The sequence below is a fragment of the Pan paniscus genome, chromosome 5 (genome assembly GCF_029289425.2).
Source record: "Pan paniscus chromosome 5, NHGRI_mPanPan1-v2.0_pri, whole genome shotgun sequence".
NCBI classification, from domain to species: domain Eukaryota; kingdom Metazoa; phylum Chordata; class Mammalia; order Primates; family Hominidae; genus Pan; species Pan paniscus.
In genome coordinates, this window is record NC_073254.2 from 188,035,003 (window position 1) to 188,058,344 (window position 23,342).

The following is a 23,342-nucleotide window of genomic DNA, read 5'->3' on the forward strand; positions in this document are numbered from 1 at the left end:
TGCCTATACTAAAATCCAGTATTGATTTCCAATTTTAGATTGGCAGTCAATTGAGGATATTGCTCAGGAAATGCTGGCTTTTGCAGTTTTTCAAGTCCTCTGCCTTGGTGGTTGTCTTTAGCATCTCCAGTAAAGTTTTATAAAAACACATGAGCTTTTAGTCATTTGCTACTATCTGTAAATAAAGGTCTAGAAAACAAAACTAAAACTATGTTTGATTTTGGTGGCCAGTCTTGGAAGAGAGGAATTGAGGAAATACAGTAGTTAATGAGTAGTGGCATAGGATAGGGGAGGAAAATAAATTGAATCCTGGAGATTCAGTAGGAATCAAGTGCACTTGGGTAGCTGACAAAGTTGGGATTTGACTTATTGCTCCAGTATTCTCTCTCAGATTAGCCTATGTGAAAATATTACCCCCACGTCGTAAACTTGATTGGTCTCTTTGCTTCTAGTCCATTTTATACTCAAATTTTACATTAATTTCCCCAATATTTCATCACCTGGAGGACTCCAGACTGCTAAAATGCCCCTTTAGCAATTCCTGACCTCTTCTCCCTACAATATGAGAAGAAAAAGTTGCTGTAGGGAAATCTACTTAAAGTCAAGGATGTGACAGTATTCCTCACTGAATTAAGCACTAAGTATAAGAGAGCTATTTTATTGCTAAGACTGACGAATGGGCATTAGTACATTGTTAATGCACTTAAAAGGGTATTGCACTAAACTTGAGCTCTTTGAGGACAGAGACCAGGCTGTGTGGTCTTCCAGAGGAGGACACGATGTGCACAGTGGATAATTGAAGAATGCATGCATTAAGAAATTAATGAAAGTTGATCGGTAAGGACATAACTGTCATACACAAACTCAGCACAGTAAATTTGAAGCCTTTTATTTAAAGCTTTAAAAGTCTGGCCCCTTGCTGGGCTTGTGTAGATTTCTTTAGAAATTGGATAACTTACAGCAAAAATTTATTAAATATAAGTAGCTCATTGCAGATATTCATGATTTGGTAGTACATTGTAAGAAATAATAGATTTATTCTGAGAATATGCTGCTGCTTTTCACCTGGTACTATAATCTGCTCATATAATTAGAACCTTTTGTGTTAACATTTCAATATCTGACTAAAGGAGAAACACCTTGGGATAGTTAGGCTGTTGAAGACTAATGTAAGCTTTTTCAGGTGGGCAGTAACTGACCTGTTTTACTCAAAGGGAAACTTAAGTTTTATAGCAAGAGATATGGAGAGCTTGTATTTATTAAGATTTATGTGGATAAAATTTAGTTCGTGTTTTTTGAATTGAGTCTAGGGTAAATTTGAAGGTCTCCCTTTCGCCTCTGAATTCTAGCTATCCAGACATAGCCACTGTAAGGAATTTTTACAGTGTGTCTTTCCCAATTTTGCTCTTGTAGACTCAAAAATGAAGTGTGTGTGTGTGTGTGTGTGTGTGTGTGTGTGTGTGTGTGTGTTTTGAGATGAGATCTTGCTGTGTTGCTCAGGCTGGTCTCTTAAATCCTGGGCTCAAGCAATCCTCCTGCCTCCCAAATAGCTGGGATTACAGGAATGCACCATTGTAGCACAGCTGTATTTGAATTTTATTTTACAAAAATTGGATCGTAGGATATATACTTTCCTGCAACATACTTTATTAGAGAAATTCTCCCATATTTATATAAAACAAAAGTATGTATAAATATAATTCTATCTTTTTAGTAGCTGTATAATCCATGTAGTAATCATTTTCTTAACTATTAATGAACACTTTGACTATTTCCACAGTACACTGTTTCAGTAATGCTGCTATGAACATTTTTATACACATATCTTTCTATACTTGCGTATTTCCATGAAATAGATTCCTATGAGTGCAATTTGAGTCAAAGGCTATACTTGTTGAAAATATTGGTAGACTACCAAGTTATTATTCAAAAGGTAGGGGGCCCTCCAGTTTATGCTGCCACTGTTGTGACTATGACCCTTTACCTAACACTGCATATTATGAATTAAACTTTTCCGTCTGACAGGTAAAAAGTAATGTGTCATTGGTTTTAAAATTTGTAATTCGTTATTCATTGTTGAGAATGAGCATCCTTTTCTTTCTTTTTTTTTTGAGACAGGGTCTCACTCTGTCACTCAGGCTGGAGTGCAGTGGCGCCATCATAGCTCACTGTAGCCTCGACCTCCCAGGCTCAAATGATTCTCACGTCTCAGCCTCCTGAGTAGCTGGGGCTACAGGCATGTGCCACCATGCCCAGCTAATTTTTAAGAAATTTGTATAAAGATGTGGTCTCACTATGTTGCCCACACTGGTCTTGAACTCTTGGGCTCAAACGGTCTGCCTGCCTTGGCCTCCCAAAATGCTGAGATTACAGACACGAGCCACTGCACTTAGCAGGGCATCTTTCATGAATGTTTCTTGCCATCTTTATTTTCTTTCTATGCGAAGTGCCTGTTTTTCTGTCAAGAAATTTGTTTTATTCTCATCAATTTTTATGGAAAATCCTTTTTAAATAAACATTTTGATGTTTTACTGTGTTTATAAATAGTTTTTCCTACTCAGTCATTTTGGTCTTCTAATTTTATGATATTTTTGCTATTAAATGAATATTTCTTTTCTTTTCTTTTTCTTTTCTTTTCTTGCTTTTTTTAGACGGAGTTTCACTCTTGTTTCCCAGGCTGGAGTGCAATGGTGCGATCTTGGCTCACTGGCACCTCTGCCTCCCAGGTTCAAGCGATTCTCCTGCCTCAGTCTCCCTAGTAGCTGGGATTACAGGCAGATGGTATTTTTAGTAGAGACAGGGTTTCGCCGTGTTGGTCAGGCTGCTTTCCAACTCCTGACCTCAGGTGATCCGTCTGCCTCGGCTTCCCAAAGTGCTGGGATTACAGGCGTGAGCCACCACGCCTGGCCTAAATGAATATTTCTTAATACTTTGTTTTCTTATTTTTAGGGGACTTGAAATTTAACTAAGAAGACTGAGTGAGCACTTATTTTTTAAAACCCAAAATATCTTAGTGTATTAGTCTGTTTTTACACTGGTATAAAGAACTACCCAAGACTGGGTAATTTATAAAGGAAAGAAGTTTAGTTGACTCACAGTTCCACATGACTGGGGAGACCTCAGGAAACTTAACAGTCATGACGGAAGACAAAGGAGAAGCGGGCACCTTCTTCACAAGGTGGCAGGAGAGAAGTGAGTGCAAGCAGGGGAAATGCCAGATGCTTATAAAACCATCAGATCTCCACTCACTGTCACGAGAACAGCATGGGGGAAACTGCCTCCATGATCCAATCACTTCCCTCCCTTGACATATGGGGATTATGATTCGAGATGAGATTTGGGTGGGAACACACAGCCAAACCATATCACTTGAGTTACAGCTGATAGCTTGGACCCCATTCCTTTTACATCTAGTAGGTAGCAGTTTATCAGAGCTTGGGCGGTCTTTTTTTTCCTTAAATGAGGTTCAAATCTATTAAACTCTCTATGACTGGACTGCGTGGTATCGAAAGAAGCCTTGAATGTAGGTTTGTTAATGAGATCTTTAAATGTTGACTAGTTTAGATGTTTTAAGTTCCTAATTTTTCATATAACTACAAAAATACTAAAATAATTTTACTTCAGTGACATTTGAGAAGATTCTCAAAATGAACTATAGGGGTATTTTTTTCTGTTTTGGGGATAAATGAACATAAACAAAACTCCCCGAAAACCAGTGCATGAACTTTTAAAAGTTCAAAAATGAGCCATGAGCTTTGTAGAAATTAGCCTTACTGATAGTTGTAAATAGTTAAGGTTGTCTGATTACTTAAAACTTCTCATTAACTTTTTATTTGTTGTGATGTATATTTATGAAATGGCTTTTTTTTTTTCAGTTTATTTCCACAAACATCACAGTAAAGAAAATAATTGAAGATTGAAAAAAGTATAATATTTTCTAAAAAATCAAGTTTTTTTTTTTTTTTTCGATGTATCTTAGAGAATCTTCTATGAGATTTGGGGGAGGAGTATAGGATGTCTAGGAAATGGCATTTTCAGGGGAGTTAATCTATTAGAAAAGTCATGATTAAAACTCTGAGTTAGTAGAAATCAAATATTGTTTAATATAATTCGTCAACTGAATCTGCGTTAAGACATTCAATAATTGTATTATTGTTTTGCCAGTTTAGTTATTTGATTGATGCAAACCTGTCATCTGTACAATAAAAAAATAGTGAGGTATGTCTATACTCTGTGTTTGTTTAATTTTAGAGATGAAAGTTAAATTTTAGAACCCTTTTCATTTGCTTTTTTACCTTAAGTGGGAGCAGCTTTTAACTTCATGAAACCACTCTCCTCAGTCATTAAAGACTTTTATGCTGCCACATCCAGTCGTTTATCTTCTGATGCAGCAGCAGTTGATCACATCTTCCATCAAATTCTTCCTTCACTTGGTCTTCAGGACTGGCCTGTTGCCCAGACCTCAGGGTCTGATCCCAATACACACTCTTTTCTCCACTTATTCCCTAGGTGAAATATTTCATTTTTGTGGTTTTAAGTGCTAATATATTCCAAATTTACATCTCTAAGTTTGGCCCTTGTTCTGAACTTCAGCCCCATATAGCCAGTCCCTCATATCTCTATTTAGGTGCACTCTAGGCATCTCAAAGTGAGCCTGTCCAAAACTAAACTCTGATTTCCCACCACTGCACTCTCATCGGCACCGCACTCTCATCTGCTTCTTCTTCAGCCCTCTCCTAAGTCTTAGTGAACAGCAGCTCACTTTACCAGTTGCTAATGTCCACAGCCTGGCATTCTTCTGGATTCCTTTCTTCCTCTCAGACCATGATCATATCTAATCTTAGCAGCAGATTCTGTCAGCTCTACTTTCAAAATATTTTTATAATTTAACCACTTCTCACCATCTTTGCTTCTTGCTACTGAATTAATCCAGGCTAACTTCATATCTCCCACCTGGGTTGTTCCAGTAACCTCTTACTTAGTCTTAATTTATTTCCCTTGTCTGCCTTTGCCCCCTTACAGTCTGTTTCCTACACAGACATACACTTCTAAACCTTAAGTTAAATAATGTAATGTTTCTATTCAGACTCCCCAATTTTTTTTTAATCACTCAGTGTACCTTGACCTACAAACCTTACTCCTAATACCATTTTTTCGCTTTCTCATTCTGCTATAGCCACAAGGGGTCTGCTTGCTATTTGTCAGTTATGCCAACCAGGATTCTGCCTGGGATCTTAGTACTTGTTCCCTGGGCTTAGAATGTTCTTTCCCTACAATTAGGCTTTGCTCAAGTATCCCATAAGTCTTTGTTGATTTACCCTATGTGAAACTGTGGGGGTAGCACTTTGGTGAAACAGGAGCTCCTCCCTAAATGGCAAGCTTTTTGAATACCTTGGCTTGAGTTTATTCGTAACTATCATGGTCCCATTTCTTTGACAACATGTTCCATGCCTAGCAGTGATGCAGGCATTACAACCAGTCTCTTATTTCATTTGATTCCCACATCAGCAAAGGATATATTACTATTATTTACATTTCTTTTAGTTAAATAGCGTCCAGAAAGTTTAAGGAATTAAGAGTTACAGACATAGCGAAAGGGTTTTCTTTCTCCCTTTCTGCCTCCCCCAAGAAAACTACTGACGTGAAACTTCATATGAGTAGATACAGTTTATTTAACAGCTTTGCATTATTCTGTTGTCCGTATTCTATCTCTGTCCCTATCCAGAGATTAATAAATTGTATATACTTTTCCACAGTTACAAATGTGGATTTAATGAACAGTCTTGTCCATGTTTTCTTCTGTACTGATGTAAAATTTTTAGGATGAATACCTAGAAGTGGAATATTTAGATTCAGATTTTTTAGGTCCTGCAAAATTGATCTTGGAAATGGTTCTACCAATTTATATTCCAAACTTCAGTCTTCACCCTCCCCAATATATTCAGATTTGTTGATATGCTTTAAAGTATTTGAAATAATAATTTCAATTTGTTACCCTGATTTCCGTCGGTGAGCATGTTTTCATATGTTCATCTAGCCTTTACTTCCCTTTAATTGGATTTCTCTTTTTTACAGACTCAGCTGTGTATTAAACAGAATGTTCATTTTGTATTCTTTATTGTATAGTACAATGATTACTGATTGTTTAGTCTGCCATATTGCTGGAACTGGGTGTTTTCCACCCTTATTTTTATACAGCAGGATGAGACGCAGTGCCGCATAGTGGTTGAAAGTGACTTGTTTCAAAATTGCCAGAGTATGAATTCTGGCCCACTGGTATTAGCTCTGTGAACATGGTCAACTTACTTGATCTTCCTTAGGCCGCGTTTCTTCATCTGTAAGACAGGAACAGTAATAATACCTACCTTATGGGGTTGTTGTGAAAATTGGAGTAGATAACGCATAAAAAGTACTTAGCACAATGTTTAGCATAAGGCAGGCATTTATACTGTTGTTATTTGTAGTGCATTGTCATCATTACTATTTGTGGTTTTTTTTCTTTCCCTTGATTTTATATGTTTATCTTTGTATCATGTAATGTAACTTGTGGGGGAGGAGAGATTTCCAGCAACATGTTTAGGTTTAGTATTGTATGTTCTAGGTTGACTCTGCATTCTTGTTTGTTGCCGTTTCTTATTTTGTGTTCAATTATAGCTAGAAATGATAGTATCTTCTTCAAAAGTATCCTTATATGAGATTTCTTGAACAGTGTAACGTTATAAAAACCCAATCAGTGATTTTGAGGTTTTTGTTTCATGGAACTTTACACATCTTACCATATTCTTATCATATTCTGTATCCCTGTCTTTGAGTTCATGCCTATTGTGTATTCCATTACTTACCTAAAGAATTTGTTTCAGAATGTACTTTTTAGAAATCTATATGTGTATGTGTTAGCCTAGGATATTTATTTAACAGTATAGAAGATTCTCAAAAACAGGAGTTGAGAATATTATTCTAGTGAACAGAGTGTTTCCATAAAATTAAATGAGAATCTACTTCACTGATTGGTTCTTTTCACCATAATTCTGTTTTGCAAAGAGAATTAATTAAGAAAACTTAATTGAACAGTGAGCTGCTTTCATTAGTGTCACTTTTCCTGTCGAGGTTCTAGGTTCCTTTTGTAAGTTACTACTGATAAGAATCCTCCTAAACAGCTTGACCTCCTTTCAGAAGTCCCTGTGCTGATTTACACAGCTTACCTTTTTGTTTTTCTCATGCCTGGTACTAAGTGACATTCCAATCTGCTGTAGTCATTTGGTAATGCAAAGAGTGAAACTGGAAGGGCAGGCAGGAGGTACCGGTTGGCACCAAATATGCAGTTCAAGATCACTCATGATACCAGGGAGAGAATGTCAAATTCTTGAACCAGAACAACATATTGTTTTAGTTTGTAAAATTCCAGTTATAAGGCAGTAATAGTCATGTTACTCTACCTCAAAATTATTTTGTTTCTCATTTGTTCTTTTCACCTCTGTCCCAACCCCCCTCTCTCTCATGGATGTGTTTTGTGTGAAATGTGAAAGGTCTTAAGATAGTGGAGGCTTGAAAAAACTGCCTGTGTTTTAAAATGTGTTTGCGTTTGTTTCCTAATGCAGTACTTTGAAGATATTTTAGGTTTAGGTAAGTTGCTTTAAGTTTTTTTTTCTTAATTGGAGTAGGTTGAGTGCTGTGAATTCAATTTTTAGTGTACTATAAAAAGATAGATGGAAGCACTTTGATTATAGGAAGTTTCTTTGAATCACTTGCTATAGTTTGAGTGTTTACTTTGATGTGAAACTCACTGTAAATCCAAGTAAATGCTGATCTACCAATGTTCATGTATATAATTTGTATGGTACATTATCTTCATCGTTCAAATTTAGAACCTTCTTATTATTTGACATACTTAAAGAAGAATCTTAGTTGCAGATTCAAGATGAAGATTATAAAACATTTTCTTGGGTTTTCTTTCAGTATTATAATTTTGAGGCTGAATTTAAGAACATGGTTATTTTCTGTAGATACCAAAACATTTTATAATTTTGTATATAGGTTGATTTGGGTAGATCAGTTATATCATTGGAAATGATTTCAACTCTCAGAAATTGTATTTCAACAATATAATTTTTTATTGTGTGTGTGTGTGTGACAAAGTCTTGCTCTGTTGCCCATAGCTGGAGCCGATCTCGGCTCATTGCAACCTCTGCCTCCTGCAAGCGATTCTTCTGCCTCCTGCATTCAAGCGATTCTCCTGCCCCAACCTCCTGCTGGGGTTACAGGCACCCACCACCATGCCCAGCTAATTTCAACAATAGAATTTGAAATATGTATAGTGCCATTCTATTTTTTCTGCAAAGTTTGATGGTTTTAATTTTTCACGTCATACATACAGATCTTTAATATATACTGTTATTTTTTGCTTTTGTATTTAGTTTTGCTAAAGATAGGTTTTTTTATACACATGCACATAAACACAAACACACACCTTTCTTTTTTTAACTTTTAGGTTCAGGGGACATCTGCAGGGTATGCAGGTTTGTTACATAGGTAAATGTATGTCATAGGAGTTTGTTGTACTGATTATTTTATCAACCAGGTATTAAGCCTAGTATCCATTAGATATTTTTTTTCTGATCTTATTTCTTCTTCCACCCTCCACCCTCCACCCTCCAGTGGGTCCCAATGTGTTGTTCGCCTCTATGCACACCCACCTTTTCAACTAGTCCTTGTGTAAGTGTAGGCAGTTGAGAATTTGTAGACAGGAAGTAATATTTATCAAGTGCCTCATATGTGGCAGGTTCCTTTATATAGCGTGAATCAGTTAGTAACCACCAAACCCTGTGAAATAGTAGCCCCTCCGCTTTATAGACAGGAAACTTGAGAGAACTCAAGTGTTTGGCACAGAGTCATGTGGGTATTAAGTGAAAGTAAAATTAAGTGGGATTTTACCCAATGTCTGGCTATTTCCAAGGCTCTGCCTCACTTGCTTTTTGTATGACACACCTGTTGCTTGTTGAGTGTAAGCAAGCTATGTTTGGCTTCTGATGTTAAATAATTCATTATCCATTTTCAGAACCAAAGTTCTTGAGTTTTGTAGCGCATTTTTAAAAAAAACAAGTTTACTTTATTTTGCACTTAATAGTTGGTAATTATAACTGAATTATTTTCATATTACACATTTTTTAGCGTGAAAATTTTCAAACACAAATGAAACTCCTTCCCTAGACTTCACAATTTTCAGTTTGTCATTCTTAATTTTGTTGTTTTTAGGTGCACTGTTTTTTAAAGCAGATCCTAAAACCCGTCATGTTATTTCTTCCCTACTTCAGTGTGCATCTAACAAGAATTCAACCATCATGCAGTAATCTCATTAACAAAATTAGCCAGAATTCTTTGTTATTATCTGTTATTTGGTCCATACTGAGATTCCCTATATCTCTCAAGAATGTGGTTTTGCAGTTAATTTATTTGAATTGGAATCCAATCAAGGGCCACACATTATATTTACTTCTCCTACATCTCTTTTAATCTAGAGCATTTATTTCATGCCATACACTTTGAAAATATTGGGCTACTTTTTCTGTAGAACATCTCTGTTCTAGACTTACCTTTATCTTTTACAGGGTGGTAGTGGTTTGACATGTTTCTCTAGCTGTAAAGGCTTGAATGGATTCAGGTCCAATTGTTGGACAAGGCTTTATAAGCAGTGCTGTGTATTTCATATTGAATCACATTAGAAGGTCAAGTGGTGACAGCCCCTGTACTGTCAAGTTCCTTTTCACTGTTTCATTCAGAGATCTTTGTCTAAATCAGTTAGTGGCTACAAAATGGCGTTTTTCTAATTCCATTATTTCTCTTTACATTTATTGGCTGGAATTCTTTAAAAGATATGTAGACATAAATTCTGAGCTCCTGTATTGCTTATTTTCCAGAGTAAGGAGTTGGTTGCTCTAGTTACCTTCAGTGCTAACATTGATTTTGTTTTGTTGGTGTTCTCATTTTTCTTTGGTATAATGAGCTGGTGGATTTTTATGTATTCCATGTTTCAGTAACTTGAGGTCATTTCTGCTGGTATTCAGATTGTCCCAAATTTGTCCAGCTGCAGTTTTTGCTTGGCTAGAGGTTTCTTTTGATATGAGTTAGTCTTTGAGAACTTCCTTGTTTTCCAGCATAACAAGATGTCCCAAACTCATCTTGTACATTTTCTGACCTAGACCTGGATTAAGCCATTTCTCCAAGTAGCTGTGGTTTCTTTTAGTGGTATTTAAGAGACTACAGTCTAAGTGCTAGAGATGTTCATTTTTACAGATTGTTGTTTGCTTCTGGGCCTTTTCAGTGGGAAAAACTAGGAGATATTTATATTTTGTGGGGAGAAAAATATGTATATTTCTACTGATGTTTCCAATTCAGAATGGCCTTGTATGGCTTTTACTTATTTAATTTTATATCTCTTTTCTCTTACATTGAAAACCTTGTCACTGTATAAACACAACTACCTGTTGGCTTTATTGTATCATATAGTTATTGTTACAACATATTGCCAGTATTATTACTAATAACAGGATATCTGAATGGGGATTTAAAAAATTCTGCAAAATTCTTTGCAGATACTGACTTGTCAGTAGACTAGTCTGCTGGCAATTTAAAGTCAAAAGCTGTTGTCCAAAATCACTCAGAAAAAAATCTTTTTTCTGTATGCTAATATGACCAACTTGATAGAGAGTTAAGACTCATTCATTTCAGTTTGTTTTATGTTTACAGCGATTGTCTTTTTTTGTTAAATAGTTACATGGTTCCAGAGCTGAAACTGTGTAATAAGGTACATTTAGAAAAGCTTTGCTTCCATCTTGATTATGTTTTGGTTTGTTCATGCATGGAAGGCATCTTTTTGAAGATATAACCAAATACAGGTTGTGTGTTTGTGTCCTGTCTTTTCATATAATAGATGCTTATGACACATGCTGTTGTGCGTTGTGCTTTTTTCACTTAACTATGTATCTTATGCATCATGCCATATCACAGTATAAAGAGTTTTGCCTTAACTCTTAATGGCACCGTTTTATTCCACTCAATGAATATACGAGAATTTTTTCAACTAGTTCCCTACTGCTGGATCATTTTCAAACATTTGCTTTTATAAACATTGCCACAGTGAATAGCCTTTCGCATTTCATATGTATTTTTTTAGTGTATCTTTGGTATAGATCCACAAAAGAATTGCTATTTCAAAATGTACATGAGTATCTAATTTTACCAAATGTTGCCAAATTCTGGACCTTGGGTATATACTTTTTTTTTCCCTTCAGCCCCACAAAAAGACTGGTTTCAAACCTTCAGATTTTTGCCAATTTGGGTGTTGAAAAATGGCATTTTACTGTTAGTATTGTCTATTTTAAAGTTGTTTTATTGTGGGTGAGGTTGTTCATCTTTTTGTATATTTAAGGGCCGATTCACTACTTTGTATGCTGCCTGAAGGTTTTTTTGGGTGCCCATTTTTCTATTGCGTTATTGGTTTGTTCTTCACAAATTTTAGAAACTCTTTATCTATTAAAGAAATTATATATTTTTCTGTGAAACAAGTTGGAAATTTTTTTCCCCCAGTGTGTTACTTGTCTTGGTACTTTACCTATTGTGTGCTTTTTGAATTTTTTGTGGTATCAAAGTTTTACATTGTCAAACTTATTAACATTTCTTTAATTGACTTTGGATTTCAAGTCATGGTTAGGAAGCTTTTCTTATTTCTAAGTTTTCATGGAGTTTATCCATTTTTTCTTGTACGTGTGTTGTTTCTTTTTTGTATCCCTTGACCATTTGAAATTTATCTTAATGTACAGTGTGATGTATAGATCCAGTTTTCTCTTTGCCGTCTGTCTGTCTGTCCCAACACATTTATGAAGAACTTCGTCTTTTCCACACTGATTTGAGACCCACCTAAAAGTCTAGACTTTTTCTTTCATTTATGTCAAGGTGGTGTTTTAAATAGAGATTTTTATAGTTTTTTTAAACATCTAGTAGGCTGACCCTTCATATTTATAATTCTTCTTTTCCTGGATTGCTCTGAATTTCTTGCTTATTTTCCTCATAGGAAATAAAATCTTTTAAATTAGCTTGTTTAGTTCCAGGAAAAAAAGAAAAACCCAACAAAACCATTGTATTTTTAGTTCCTATTTTCTTAAATTTATAAATTAAGCGTGTAACTTGAATTTTTTCAGAAGAAAATAAGCAAAAGGTTTTGTTAATATTACAAGAGAAATTCTGTTTTGAAAAACAAACTGTTCAATGATGATATTCAGTGTAATTTGACTTCAAATTTGTCTTCATGTCCTTGATAACTATAATTTTTTGTTGAAATTGAGTTTAGTTGACACAGTTTTCAAGGTATTCTAGTTTACTTAAGTATTTGAAGTGACATGGAATTCATAAATTAATCTTTTTTAAAACTATTAAAATGAATACAGTTGTGATAAATTGTTTTTCGTGTCCTTGACAATACTGATCTAGTTAATTGGACAGTTGAACTACTGGTTGAAATGAGCCAAGTTGTCTCCTGCCTCCAGGAGTACGTTGGCAAATGTCTTCTTTCTTAAAATATTTTTAAAAATTATATATCAGAAGATAAGTTTAATCTTACAAAACGAAGTAGTAAGTCTGGCCACATTACTTAGTGAAAAAAGTAGGTGAGTTCAGAATCCACTCTGCATTACTGACCAAAAGTTAAGTCTTTGTGAATTGAACTTATTCTTGCAGTTTGGTCAGGTCTGGTCACTTTTCTTATTTAATTTAAAATGATTCCCCCCTTAGCTAGCATTCATTGACTTTGAGAGTACTAGAACAGCCTGGTTTATTCTAGACAGTAGGAAGATAGCTTATAGCTTTAACAACTGTGGTTGACTTTTCTCGGAGCTGAAATAACATCAGGAATTTTAGACTCCATTGGTCACAGCTTCACCAAATAGTGACCTGAATGTTTAGACAAGAGCCTGTATTATTTAAACCTCCGGATTGTAGTGGATAATACAACACTTTTAGGGTAAAATTCTGCCTTAAGCAAATTGTGTTCACTTGTGATGCATCATTACTTTTCTGAGAAATGATAAGTCATAGTACAGTAGTCCCACCTATCCACTGGTTCACTTTCTGAGGTTACAGTTAGCCAGGATCAACTGTGGTCAGAACATACGAAATGGAAAATCCAAAAATAAACAACTAATATGTTTCGAATTGCACGACAGTTTAAATAGTGTGATGAAACCTCTGGCTGTCCAGCTATGTTCCACCCAGGATGTGAATCATCCCTTTGTCTATCATCTCCATGCTGTATATGCCTGTTAGTCACTTATAGCTGCCTCATTTATCAGATAGACTGTTGCGCTGTCACAGAACTTGTGTTCAAGTAACGCTTATTTTACTTAAGGGCCACAAAATGCAAGAGGGGTGATGCTGACATATTGTTATACCTGTTCTAATTTATTATTGTTAATCTCTTACTGTGCTTAATTTATAAACTTTATTATAGCTTTGTATGTATAGGGGGAAAAAACCTGTAGTATATATAGAGCTTTGTACTAGTTGCCATAGCAGACGTCCAGTGGGGTGGGGGGGTCTTGGAACATGTTCCCTACAGATAAGGGGGAACTACTATACACATTATGGTTGGAAGGCTTTGAACTAGAAAAGTGAAGTATAATTCTTTATGTGCACATACTCTTAGGTACTATTAAATTGGTAATTAAGTCTTGGCCTACTCTAATTTACTATAGTATTTGGCTAGAAATTGGATAATTCACTCTTTTATAGAAAGAACTATAGGTCACTGGATAGCCATGTATTTGAAGAAAGTAACATACTGATGAAATATGTAGTGCCTACTGTACTGTGCTAGGTGCTTTTGTGCATATACTGTCTCATTTAATTCTCCACCGTAGCATGGAGAAGTTGGTACTGTTATCTCCATTTTATACAAGAGGTATCAGGCTGAATACCAAACAAGGCTAAAACAGAAACTTTCAGTTTGTGAAAAAGGAGTGTTTTAGTGTCATATATATCAAGTAGTAGTTTAACCAAATATATTTATTAAGCCTGTTTTATGTTTGAGGGAAATTGGGTGCATAAAAAGGACTATTTATGAGCTTTTGTACATATTTATAAAATTGCATAGTTTTCTTGTCACATATGATGGCATATATTTATATATCTTAATGGATAATTTTTGAAGCATCACTTTGTAAGAAAGATGTTTACTACACAGTAAAAAGTTTAAAAGCAATGTTAACCTCGTTATTTATACTCACACTGTAAAAAACTGAACTGTTCATGGAAATGTTTGCTATGATTACGGTAAGATGGAAGAGGAAAGTATCTTGAGGCTTAAAAGCTGTGTAATTCCATTCGTAGGAACCAGCATGGCTTACTAAATACAGTGTTGTCATTTCCTGTGAAAGAGAGAGGGAGAGATAGGATGAGGGTGGGGATAGTTGATATTAGAGAGTGAGAGAGAGGGTTACCAGGTTTGTAGTTCAGGGAAGTGCCTTAGTCATAATGTATCTGGACTATATCAAGGACTTCAATAATGTTTTTCACCACGTTATTGTGTTTAAGGACTGGATCTAAAATAATTAGATGAAGTAGAAACCAGTTGATTAGTTGTACTCAAAGACTGTTTAACAGATTTTTGCCAAGCAGGAGAAATGTTACTTGGTAAACTAACATGAAAATGACTTGGGAATTTTAATTTTACTGGAAACTCTTATGAATCAACAATATTATGTGGTCACTAAAAAGCTAGTTTAATCTTAAGTTGCATTAATTACAGGTATAGCATGTAGAAGTTGTGTACTTACTGCTGGTCAGACCACATCTGGAGTTCTGTGATCAACTCCAAGAACTCTTTTAGGCTAGGAGGGTGGAACATGAGGAGATTCAGAGGAGAACTGATCAATATAGGGCGTGGATTTTAAATTATGTCACAGGAAGGAGACCAGTTGAAGAAACTAGAATTAGAACATCATTCTGAAGAGGTTCTGACTTGTTCTGAATCCATGGTTTTCAGCTGGGACAATTTTGTTCCCCCAGGGGCCATGTAAAAGTGTCTGGAGACATTTTTGGTTATTACACCTGAGGGTGTGATGCTACTAGTACCTCCTGCACAGAGGCCAGGATGCTCACAACGTCTCACAATATGCAGGACAGCCCCCATAAGAATGATTCAGCCCTGAATGTCAGTAGTGCTGAGGTTGAGAAACCCCTTTCTCAATCTAAACTGGTTTAACTGTGATCCATAGTAAGAAAAAAAATTGTATTTTGCCTTGCAGCCCAGGATGTACACAGGAATAACTGAATTTAAAATTTCGTGAGATAGTGTTTGCCCTGTTTTCTTACCCCAGAGTGCATTGTACCTGGTAGAAATCATCTGCCCTGATCCATTTCATGTATAAATAGAAAAAAAATGATGATCAAGAAGCCCTGGTTTGAATATAGGTCTAAATGATACCAGTGGGTAAAACTAAGCCCAGTCGATCAAGCTGTGTGAGAAAGATTTTGCTTTAAATAAAAGGCAGGACTTTCTAGCTAACTATCTATACCAAGAAAGAATATATTGCTTGGCTAGATAGTTCCCTGTCACTAGATTTTTTTCAGGGGGTTCTTAAGTTGAAGTCTGTGAGTATCATTCATGGGGCCTTTGAACTTGGATGAGAGGGGGATTACATTTGTATTTCCAATAAATACATCCTTATTAACGATAATATAGCATTTTCTTCACTCATGAGTTTATTATACTCATTACTTCAAAATCCGAGCTGTATGAACCTGAACCAACTGTAGATCTTATGTAATATGTTAATAAAGAAGCACTTATATTACTACATTATAGGTTTTACAGATATTTTAGTTACATTTTAATGTAGTCCTTTGAGAACCAACTCATAGCCTTCACTAGATGTCCAAACAGTGCATGGCAAAATCAGTTATACCCCTAGACTAGATAGTTGGCTTTAGGGTTCTGTGTTAGGTACATGTGTACGAATATAGTATTTAAAGTTTACGATTGAGTTATAAACATAATCTTTAATCACAGATGTGATAATTGCTTTTTTGTCATGAGGGTTTAAAATGTTTTTAATTGATTATCTTTCAAATTTCCAGTGTATGTCTGTGTGGGTAGTTATTTAAAACTAGTTAAAAATTTTTAAGAGTACTGTAGGGAAAACTTTCACTTTTTGATCCCCTTTCCATAATGCTGACTAAGAGTTTGGGTAGATTTCTAATTCCAGTGAAGTCCAGCAGCAGAGCACTGATTTCACTTGCTTTGAAAGTTGGCAGGGTTATGGCTTACAAATGTGTAGCTGCTGTGAGCAGATGATTGTTAAGTAGATAATGTTGGCAGTTATAACTGGGGCAATTTAAAAAGTATGTTGGCTTGTTGGTTTTCACAGCAGGCTGTGTTTTCTGGCAGAGAATTTTGTTTTATTTATAACATTTAGGTGTTTGGGTACTGGATGGATTTTTGTTAGAGTTCATAAAAAGGGAGATCTGTGCAATCGTGTGCTTTCTCTCTGTTTTGTTAGTTTTCTTAAGTCCAGAAATATTTTGTTCTTTGCTTGGAAGATGACCTTTTCCCACTTTCAGTGAACTTGGTCTTTCTCAGATTTGGTGAATAAGCATTAAGATGTACTTCTAGTACAGTGGTTGGTTCACATTACACAGTTGTGCATTGCTGTGTGTTAAGCTTATGCCTTTATTTTCAGACAAAAATTTAACGAAGTCATTTGATTTTAAAGACCACATGTACACATGAAGGTGTAAATTCTTTTTCTAGAATTGGATTGTGTTTGCTAAGTTGCTCTCAGTTGCTTGTTTGCCAGTTTACATTGCCAGCAACAGAATAATAGTGCCCTGTGTAAGTCCATACTTTACTGTGCTCATTTTATAAATGAGGAAACCAAGGTTAAAGACAAAGCAAATTGATTGAATTTCTAGAGAAAATTATTTTGTGGTCGGGAACGTCAGAAAATTCTAAGGTAATGGAATTAGTGCTAATAGAAAACTGGGTTTCTAGGAGCTTTATAGGAATGAGGAGTGGGAGGAAAGGGCTAGGAAGACGGTTTCTTGGGAATGAATCCAGTGGAAAGAATGTTAGCCTGGTGAAGAAATTTTATGGCCGTTCTTTTTTTTTTTTTCTTTTTCAATTGCTTCCAGGTATATTATTTGTCTTGTAAAAATTTTAGGTAATGAAATGTATTTCATTTCAAATAGTGTTCTTGAAGTATTAGTATTTAAAAATAGTGTTCATAGAAAAGATTTCAAAAGCCCATATTCAAATATTTCTTCTATCCTCTACCTAAAGCTGTTAACACCTTAATGTTAAGTAGGTCAAATGGCTATTGCCGCCAGGTTGTTTTGTGTACTAGCAACTGGTGTGTGTTGAAGGCACAGCTGTATTTTTTTTAACCTTTGCACATATTTTGTAGACACCAGCCTAAGAAATAAATTGGTTGTGTGCATGTGTAATAAAGTGGACAGTCCGTCAGTTTCCTCCATGGGGAGTAGGAATTGGTGATCTGTTTGAAGTTAGCATTGTTTTGCTACTGGCTAGGACATGAGTTTCGTCTAAGTGCTAACCATAGAAGAAAAGTAAATTGTGCATGGTTGACCTATTTAAGTTTTAGAAAGAATGATTCTGATTAGCTTTATCAAAAGGAGGTTTAGGGTTGTCCTGGTGAATTTCTGCTGGCTTGGAGAATACAGCCAGTTGATTGTCAGTTTTATTAATGAAATACTGATATTTAAAAGAAAATCTCCGCCTTTAATTCTTTATTTCTTGTATTGACTCTAATAATTTCACAGTGTAGCTTGGTTTTGTTATTTTTTTTTTTTAGTTTTGGATCATTGTATTCTTTTGATAAGCATGAAAAGAATTTTTGTTTTGGAGTTGACCTAAAGCAGTTTTTCTGTTTCAGTAATCATTGGTGATAATATTTCTCAGGGAAAAGTGTGTATCAAGGTAAATATTTACCAAACAAACTTGTTTTCCTGGCAGGAGAAATAACCATTAAGGAACGGAAATGTGATTATTATATTTTTTCCTTCCCTTTGAATTAGATTATTGAGACATACTGAGATGAGCATTGTACGCTGACTGTACTGATGAAGTGATCATAGGCAGTTATTATCTTACCTATTCTAAATCGAAACTTCTTTCTGAAAACATGCTGCTTGCAAGTAAGCTCTTCATTTAGGTATTAAGTACCTATAGCAATGCTTTTTTTTTTTTTTTTTTTAAGAAACCTTTGTCTTTGTAAGATTATAACTAGGTTGGCTGCAACATATTAGACTATTAATTCTGCCCTTGAGACTTCATGGCTGTTTATTATAAATTTAAGTTTTGCTTTCCAGCATTCTTATCAATTGAGAACAGACAACCACAGCTGGCAGAATTAGATCTTGTTATTGGGCATCTTGACTCATATTTGTTTTTATTGTTATATGCAGAGCATTGTATTGGATCCTGAGGGAGGACCTAGAACAGTGAATAAAAGAGGTTTCCTTGTCCCAGAAAAGCTATATTCTAGTGGGAGAGACTGTAAAGAAGAAAACTTCTCATTGTTGAGCACTTACCTGTGTGTGAGGTAGCATGAGTTGCTTTATATATTTTGTTTAATCCTCAAAACAAGCTTGTTTTCATTTTATAAAGTGGAGATTTGAGTTCACATAGACTTTAAAAACTCACTCAAGGATGTGGCTGTCATGTTGAAATGTGAACCTGTTCATGTCCTGTTGCAGCCCCCCAGATGTTTCCGCTGCACTGTAGGACAGACAGATGTCTAGACGTGGTGGATGAGGTTGATTAGGCACTGTGTGGGGCGTGAGCTGCCTCGGAGTCCCTCGTGAGCAGTAAGAATACTTGTATTTGAATGCCAGGCCTGTCTAGGTAGGTGATGGTCTCAAGTCACCAACAATTTCTTTCTCTCATTTAACCATTCATTCATTTGTTTCTTCTGGAACTTTTCTTGTACCTGTTGTAAGATCAGAGAAAAATAATTAGTGTCAAACTCCCAGCAGAGCATGGTGATGTAGGCAGGTCTGGGGCCAGTTAATGCTGGCTGTACCTCAGCCCTGCTGCTGGGCAAGCTAGGTGTTGGTGGTCAGTGTACTTCTTTGGACCTCCCCTCCTCTCCCCTCCCTTCATACCCAGTTTTCAGGTTTAGGAACTTGATTTTATCCATTTGACTAGTTTTGATAAGATTCTGTGGAATTATTCACACCAGCCAAACATGATTGGCAAAATAATTGAGCAGAATGTTAATCTGTTTATTAAGGGAATATTCTGGGAACAGGTATTAATACATTCTTGTGTGATGTCAAACTAAATTAATATTTATTAACATGTAGTGCACATGAAATGTAATAAAACCTAGTTTTCATAGGCTTTATTTAGGCTTGGTAGAACCTGGAACATTGTTTCCAGGAATACTCTTACTTTTCTATACACAGGAATGCTACTGCTTGATGAGGACACCAGTATCTCCTTACTCCCTTGGGTTTCTTTTTTTTCTCTCTTTGATCTCTTAACATTTTATGTAAGGTAAGTAGCTGGGCCACATTGGTAATAAAGATTTTATGTTTGCAGTTTCCTTTTTTACAGTGAAGGGCAGTAATTTATATGTAAGGAATTTTCATGAAGGTGGCTAAGTGGATTCTCCTCTTTTCCCTGTTTGTCTTTATCAGCTCATTCTGGATTCTTTCCTTTGTGTTGCTGATGTTAATGGGCATTCCCTCCCACCCTTGCCAGCCACAGATGATGCTTCTGTTTTTCTTTTGGTTCTTTAATATCTGGTAATTTGAAAGTATTTGTTGGCAATTCTCAGGGAAACTGGTGCTTTTGTATTTCTTGTCATCCTTTGGTACATCTGGCCTGTTTTATTCTGATCACAACTAATGTAAAACTGTTTTGTTAGCAAAATGATTGAGTACTATGGAGATTAATTGCTTTTTTGCTTTAACTTCTTGTATAAGGGTGAGCCTTTGGAGAAGCCTGGGGGTAGTTTTGCCAATGAATATTTTAGAGACTATTAGGTTTAGTATAAAGATGGTTTCAGGGTGGTAGTGTGAAAGTATCGGAATCCTGGAATAAAAATACAGCTCCCATGATAAAATCTTAAATTTATACAGCTAAATTTGTATAGAAATTTTTGTTTTCTAAAGTGCCATTTTAGGAGTCCGTGGAAGGGGGTAGCGGCAGATGCTTGAATGATTCCAAGAGGTACAGCCAGCAGATGTGGGGAGAACGGAGGTGAAGGGAAGCTGGGGAGACAGTGCATAGGACGTGGTCAGCACAGTACCTGGCACATAGGCGGTGAGCGTGGCCTGTCATTAATATTACCTAAGACTCACAGGTTTATAGTGTAGGAGCATGTTTCGCATGCATTTTTAGTTATAAAGGTTTGGTTTTTTTTTTTTTTTAGATGAAGTCTTGCTCTGTCGCCCAGGCTGGAGTGCAGTGGCGCGATCTTGGCTCACTGCAACCTCCACCTCCTGGGTTCAAGCAGTTCTCCTGCCTCAGCCTCCTGAGTAGCTGAGATTACAGGTGCCTGCCACCACGCCCAGCTAATTTTTGTATTTTTTGTAGAGACAGGGTTCCACCATCTTGGTCAGGCTGGTCTCGAACTCCTGATCTCAGGTGATCCGCCCACCTCGGCCTCCCGAAGTGCTGGGATTACAGGCATGGGCCACTGTGCCCGGCAGTTATAAAGGTTTTAGGGTTGCCAGACTAACATAGAGATGGACATGTTTAAAAGGATGTCAGGTTTGCTTTGTTTGTTACTTGACCCAGACCAGACTAAGAGGTTGTTGATAGAATTTCTGAGAGACAGCAGGACTCCTACTCATGTAGCTCCCATTTTGCCAACTCTTTAAGCTTTCTCAGGTCTTGCACCCAAAACTATGGCCCTCCTTTACTCCAGAATCTATGGGTAAGTGTTGTTTCTGAACATACATGCTCATTTGTTTTGTATTTTCTCTTGGTATAGTGGGTAACAAGACACCCTGAGCAAGCACTGTAAAGTTTCAGGGCTAGAAATGTGCCTTACTGTCTCATTTTTTTGTTTTGATTTTCATAAGTTTGTATAGTTGTTAACCCTGTTCTAATACAGGTTAAGTGTCTCTAACTTGAAAACCTGAAATATGACATGCTCCAAAATCTGAAATGTTTTGAGCGCCAACATGACACTCAAAGGAGAAATGCATATTGCAGCATTTCAGATTTCAGATTCTCAGATCAGACATGCTGAAGTGTATCATGCAAATATTCCAAAATCTGCAAATACTCAAAATTCAAAATAGTTCTGGTTCCAAGCATTTTGAATAAGGTATTCTCAACCTGTATCCCATTTCTCCTATTTTTCTTCAAATAAGTACTTCTTAGTTCATACTTATTAGTCAAAAAGAGGCTAGTGGATTGGGGAAAAGTAAAGAAAGGCTTCATTCAGTGTGATGGGCTTTGAGGACCAAATGGTTTGACTTTTGAGAACATGAAAGCCATTGCAAAATGTAAAGCCAAGGAATGATGTGTTGTGACTTAGTTTGAACAGGACTTTGGTTGGATTCTGAGTGTATTTTGATGGATCAGATGTGGAACCAAGGATGACTTTAGTTGAACAACTGAATCTTTAATCTTGCTTGAGACAGTAAAAGTGACCTAGGAGTTAGAAATTTTCTCTGGAATTTTTGTTGGGAGTTGTGCTTTTTCTGTGTGCAAGGAAATAATGGGAAAGGACATCCCACAGTTGTGAGTGTCAGCCCACATTGCAGTAGATGATACCTGTGGAGGGGATACCTTTGGCTGGAATTCCAATGTGCTTTTTCTCTAGAGGTAAGATTTTGAGACAAATCTAAAATGCGTTCATTGATTATGGGCAAGTAGTTCATTTAGAAAATTAGTTACAACTATTAGGTTGGTGCAAAAGTACTTGTGCTTTTTGCCATTGAAAATAATGGCAAAACCCACAATTTTGCACCAACATAATATATTCTTCAAAAATTAAGAGTTTTCATTTATTCACATTAATGGTTGGGACCAACATTTCCCTCTTGCTTTTTAAAAGGAACTTGTTCATTTAGGCTTTTGACCCTTGGAGCTGGAAAGGGACCTCACGGGCAGTACAGGCATGGACTTTGGAGTCTGGTGGATCTGGGTCTTAACTCTGGATCTGCCACATACCAGCTCGAGCACCGAACTCAACTCTATGAGTTTGGACAACTAGATCTTGAAATAGGGTTAAATAATAGTATCTGTTGAGCTGCATTCTTATAAATATTGAGTGTCATGGTGTGCCTACCACTTGCCAAGGACCAATAGATGTTAGCTGTTGATAACATCATCTATTTGACAGCCATTATTTCATACGTGAGACAGGTGAGGCAAAGAGAAATTGTTAGTAACTTGTTCAAAGTCAGAAATGAAACTTGAAGACTAAAAACCCATCTCTCTACGTTAGTCTCAGATGTTTATGATGAAGCATTTTTTTAAAAAGTGAACAGACTTTCTCATTTATTATTACAAAAAGTGAATCCTTTTCAGAATGTTGTTTTCCAAAAATGTACCATTTTGTTTTCTTTTAGGATTTGGAGTTCCATGGAGTGATGAGATTTTATTTTCAAGATAAAGCTGCTGGAAACTTTGCAACAAAATGTATTCGGGTCTCTAGTACTGCCACCACTCAAGATGTAATCGAAACGCTCGCGGAGAAATTTCGACCTGATATGCGAATGCTGTCGTCTCCCAAGTATTCACTCTATGAAGTGCATGTCAGCGGAGGTCAGTGTATACAGGAAGGGTTTGCTAGAGGCGTGACCTGACCTGTGAAGAGACAGCTTGTCCAGGGTCATTGTGGTCATGTCAGGTTTACTGCTCGTCTCCATCTTTCTTCTCTTTTGGTGGGTAGGAGAGTAGCTGGCAGGCTGAGAAAACTGTTTTATGTCTGGGAAGTGTTCTTATAAATCCCGGCACATGTATCTGTTGGAAGTTAGAATGAATATATTAATTTTGCATATGCTTATTTCTCCAAAGATAAGTAGCGTTACATTTATCCAACATATCTGGGTGTCACATACATTGTGTAGTATGCTACCTGCTTTTTGAGAATGTTTTATGTGGCTCTTATGTAGAGATTATAATATTATAATTGTAACACAGTTAAATATTATATGGGTATGAGTCATCAATCTTGCTGTAATATTTTTGCCTTCTGAAACAATACATTTTCATTATTCTTTGGGAATAATTTAGGGTATGTATCTTAAGGAAACCTCCTTATGTATTTAGTAATTTCTGCTTGTATTAACATTAGAAATTTCTGAAAATA

The 23,342-nt window shown here is 36.2% G+C and overlaps 1 protein-coding gene across 29 annotated transcripts in view; it reads left to right on the top strand.

Moving 5' to 3' along the window:
• The window catches only part of AFDN (afadin, adherens junction formation factor), a 145,800-nt gene that overhangs the window by 15,813 nt on the left and 106,645 nt on the right, over positions 1 to 23,342 (top strand). For all 29 annotated transcript variants that reach the window (XM_034963258.4, XM_055114335.2, XM_055114338.2 and 26 more), the window contains exon 2: positions 22,600 to 22,795. In XM_034963258.4, the coding sequence (XP_034819149.2) occupies positions 22,600 to 22,795 (196 nt within the window). The remainder of the gene's footprint in view (positions 1 to 22,599; positions 22,796 to 23,342) is intronic.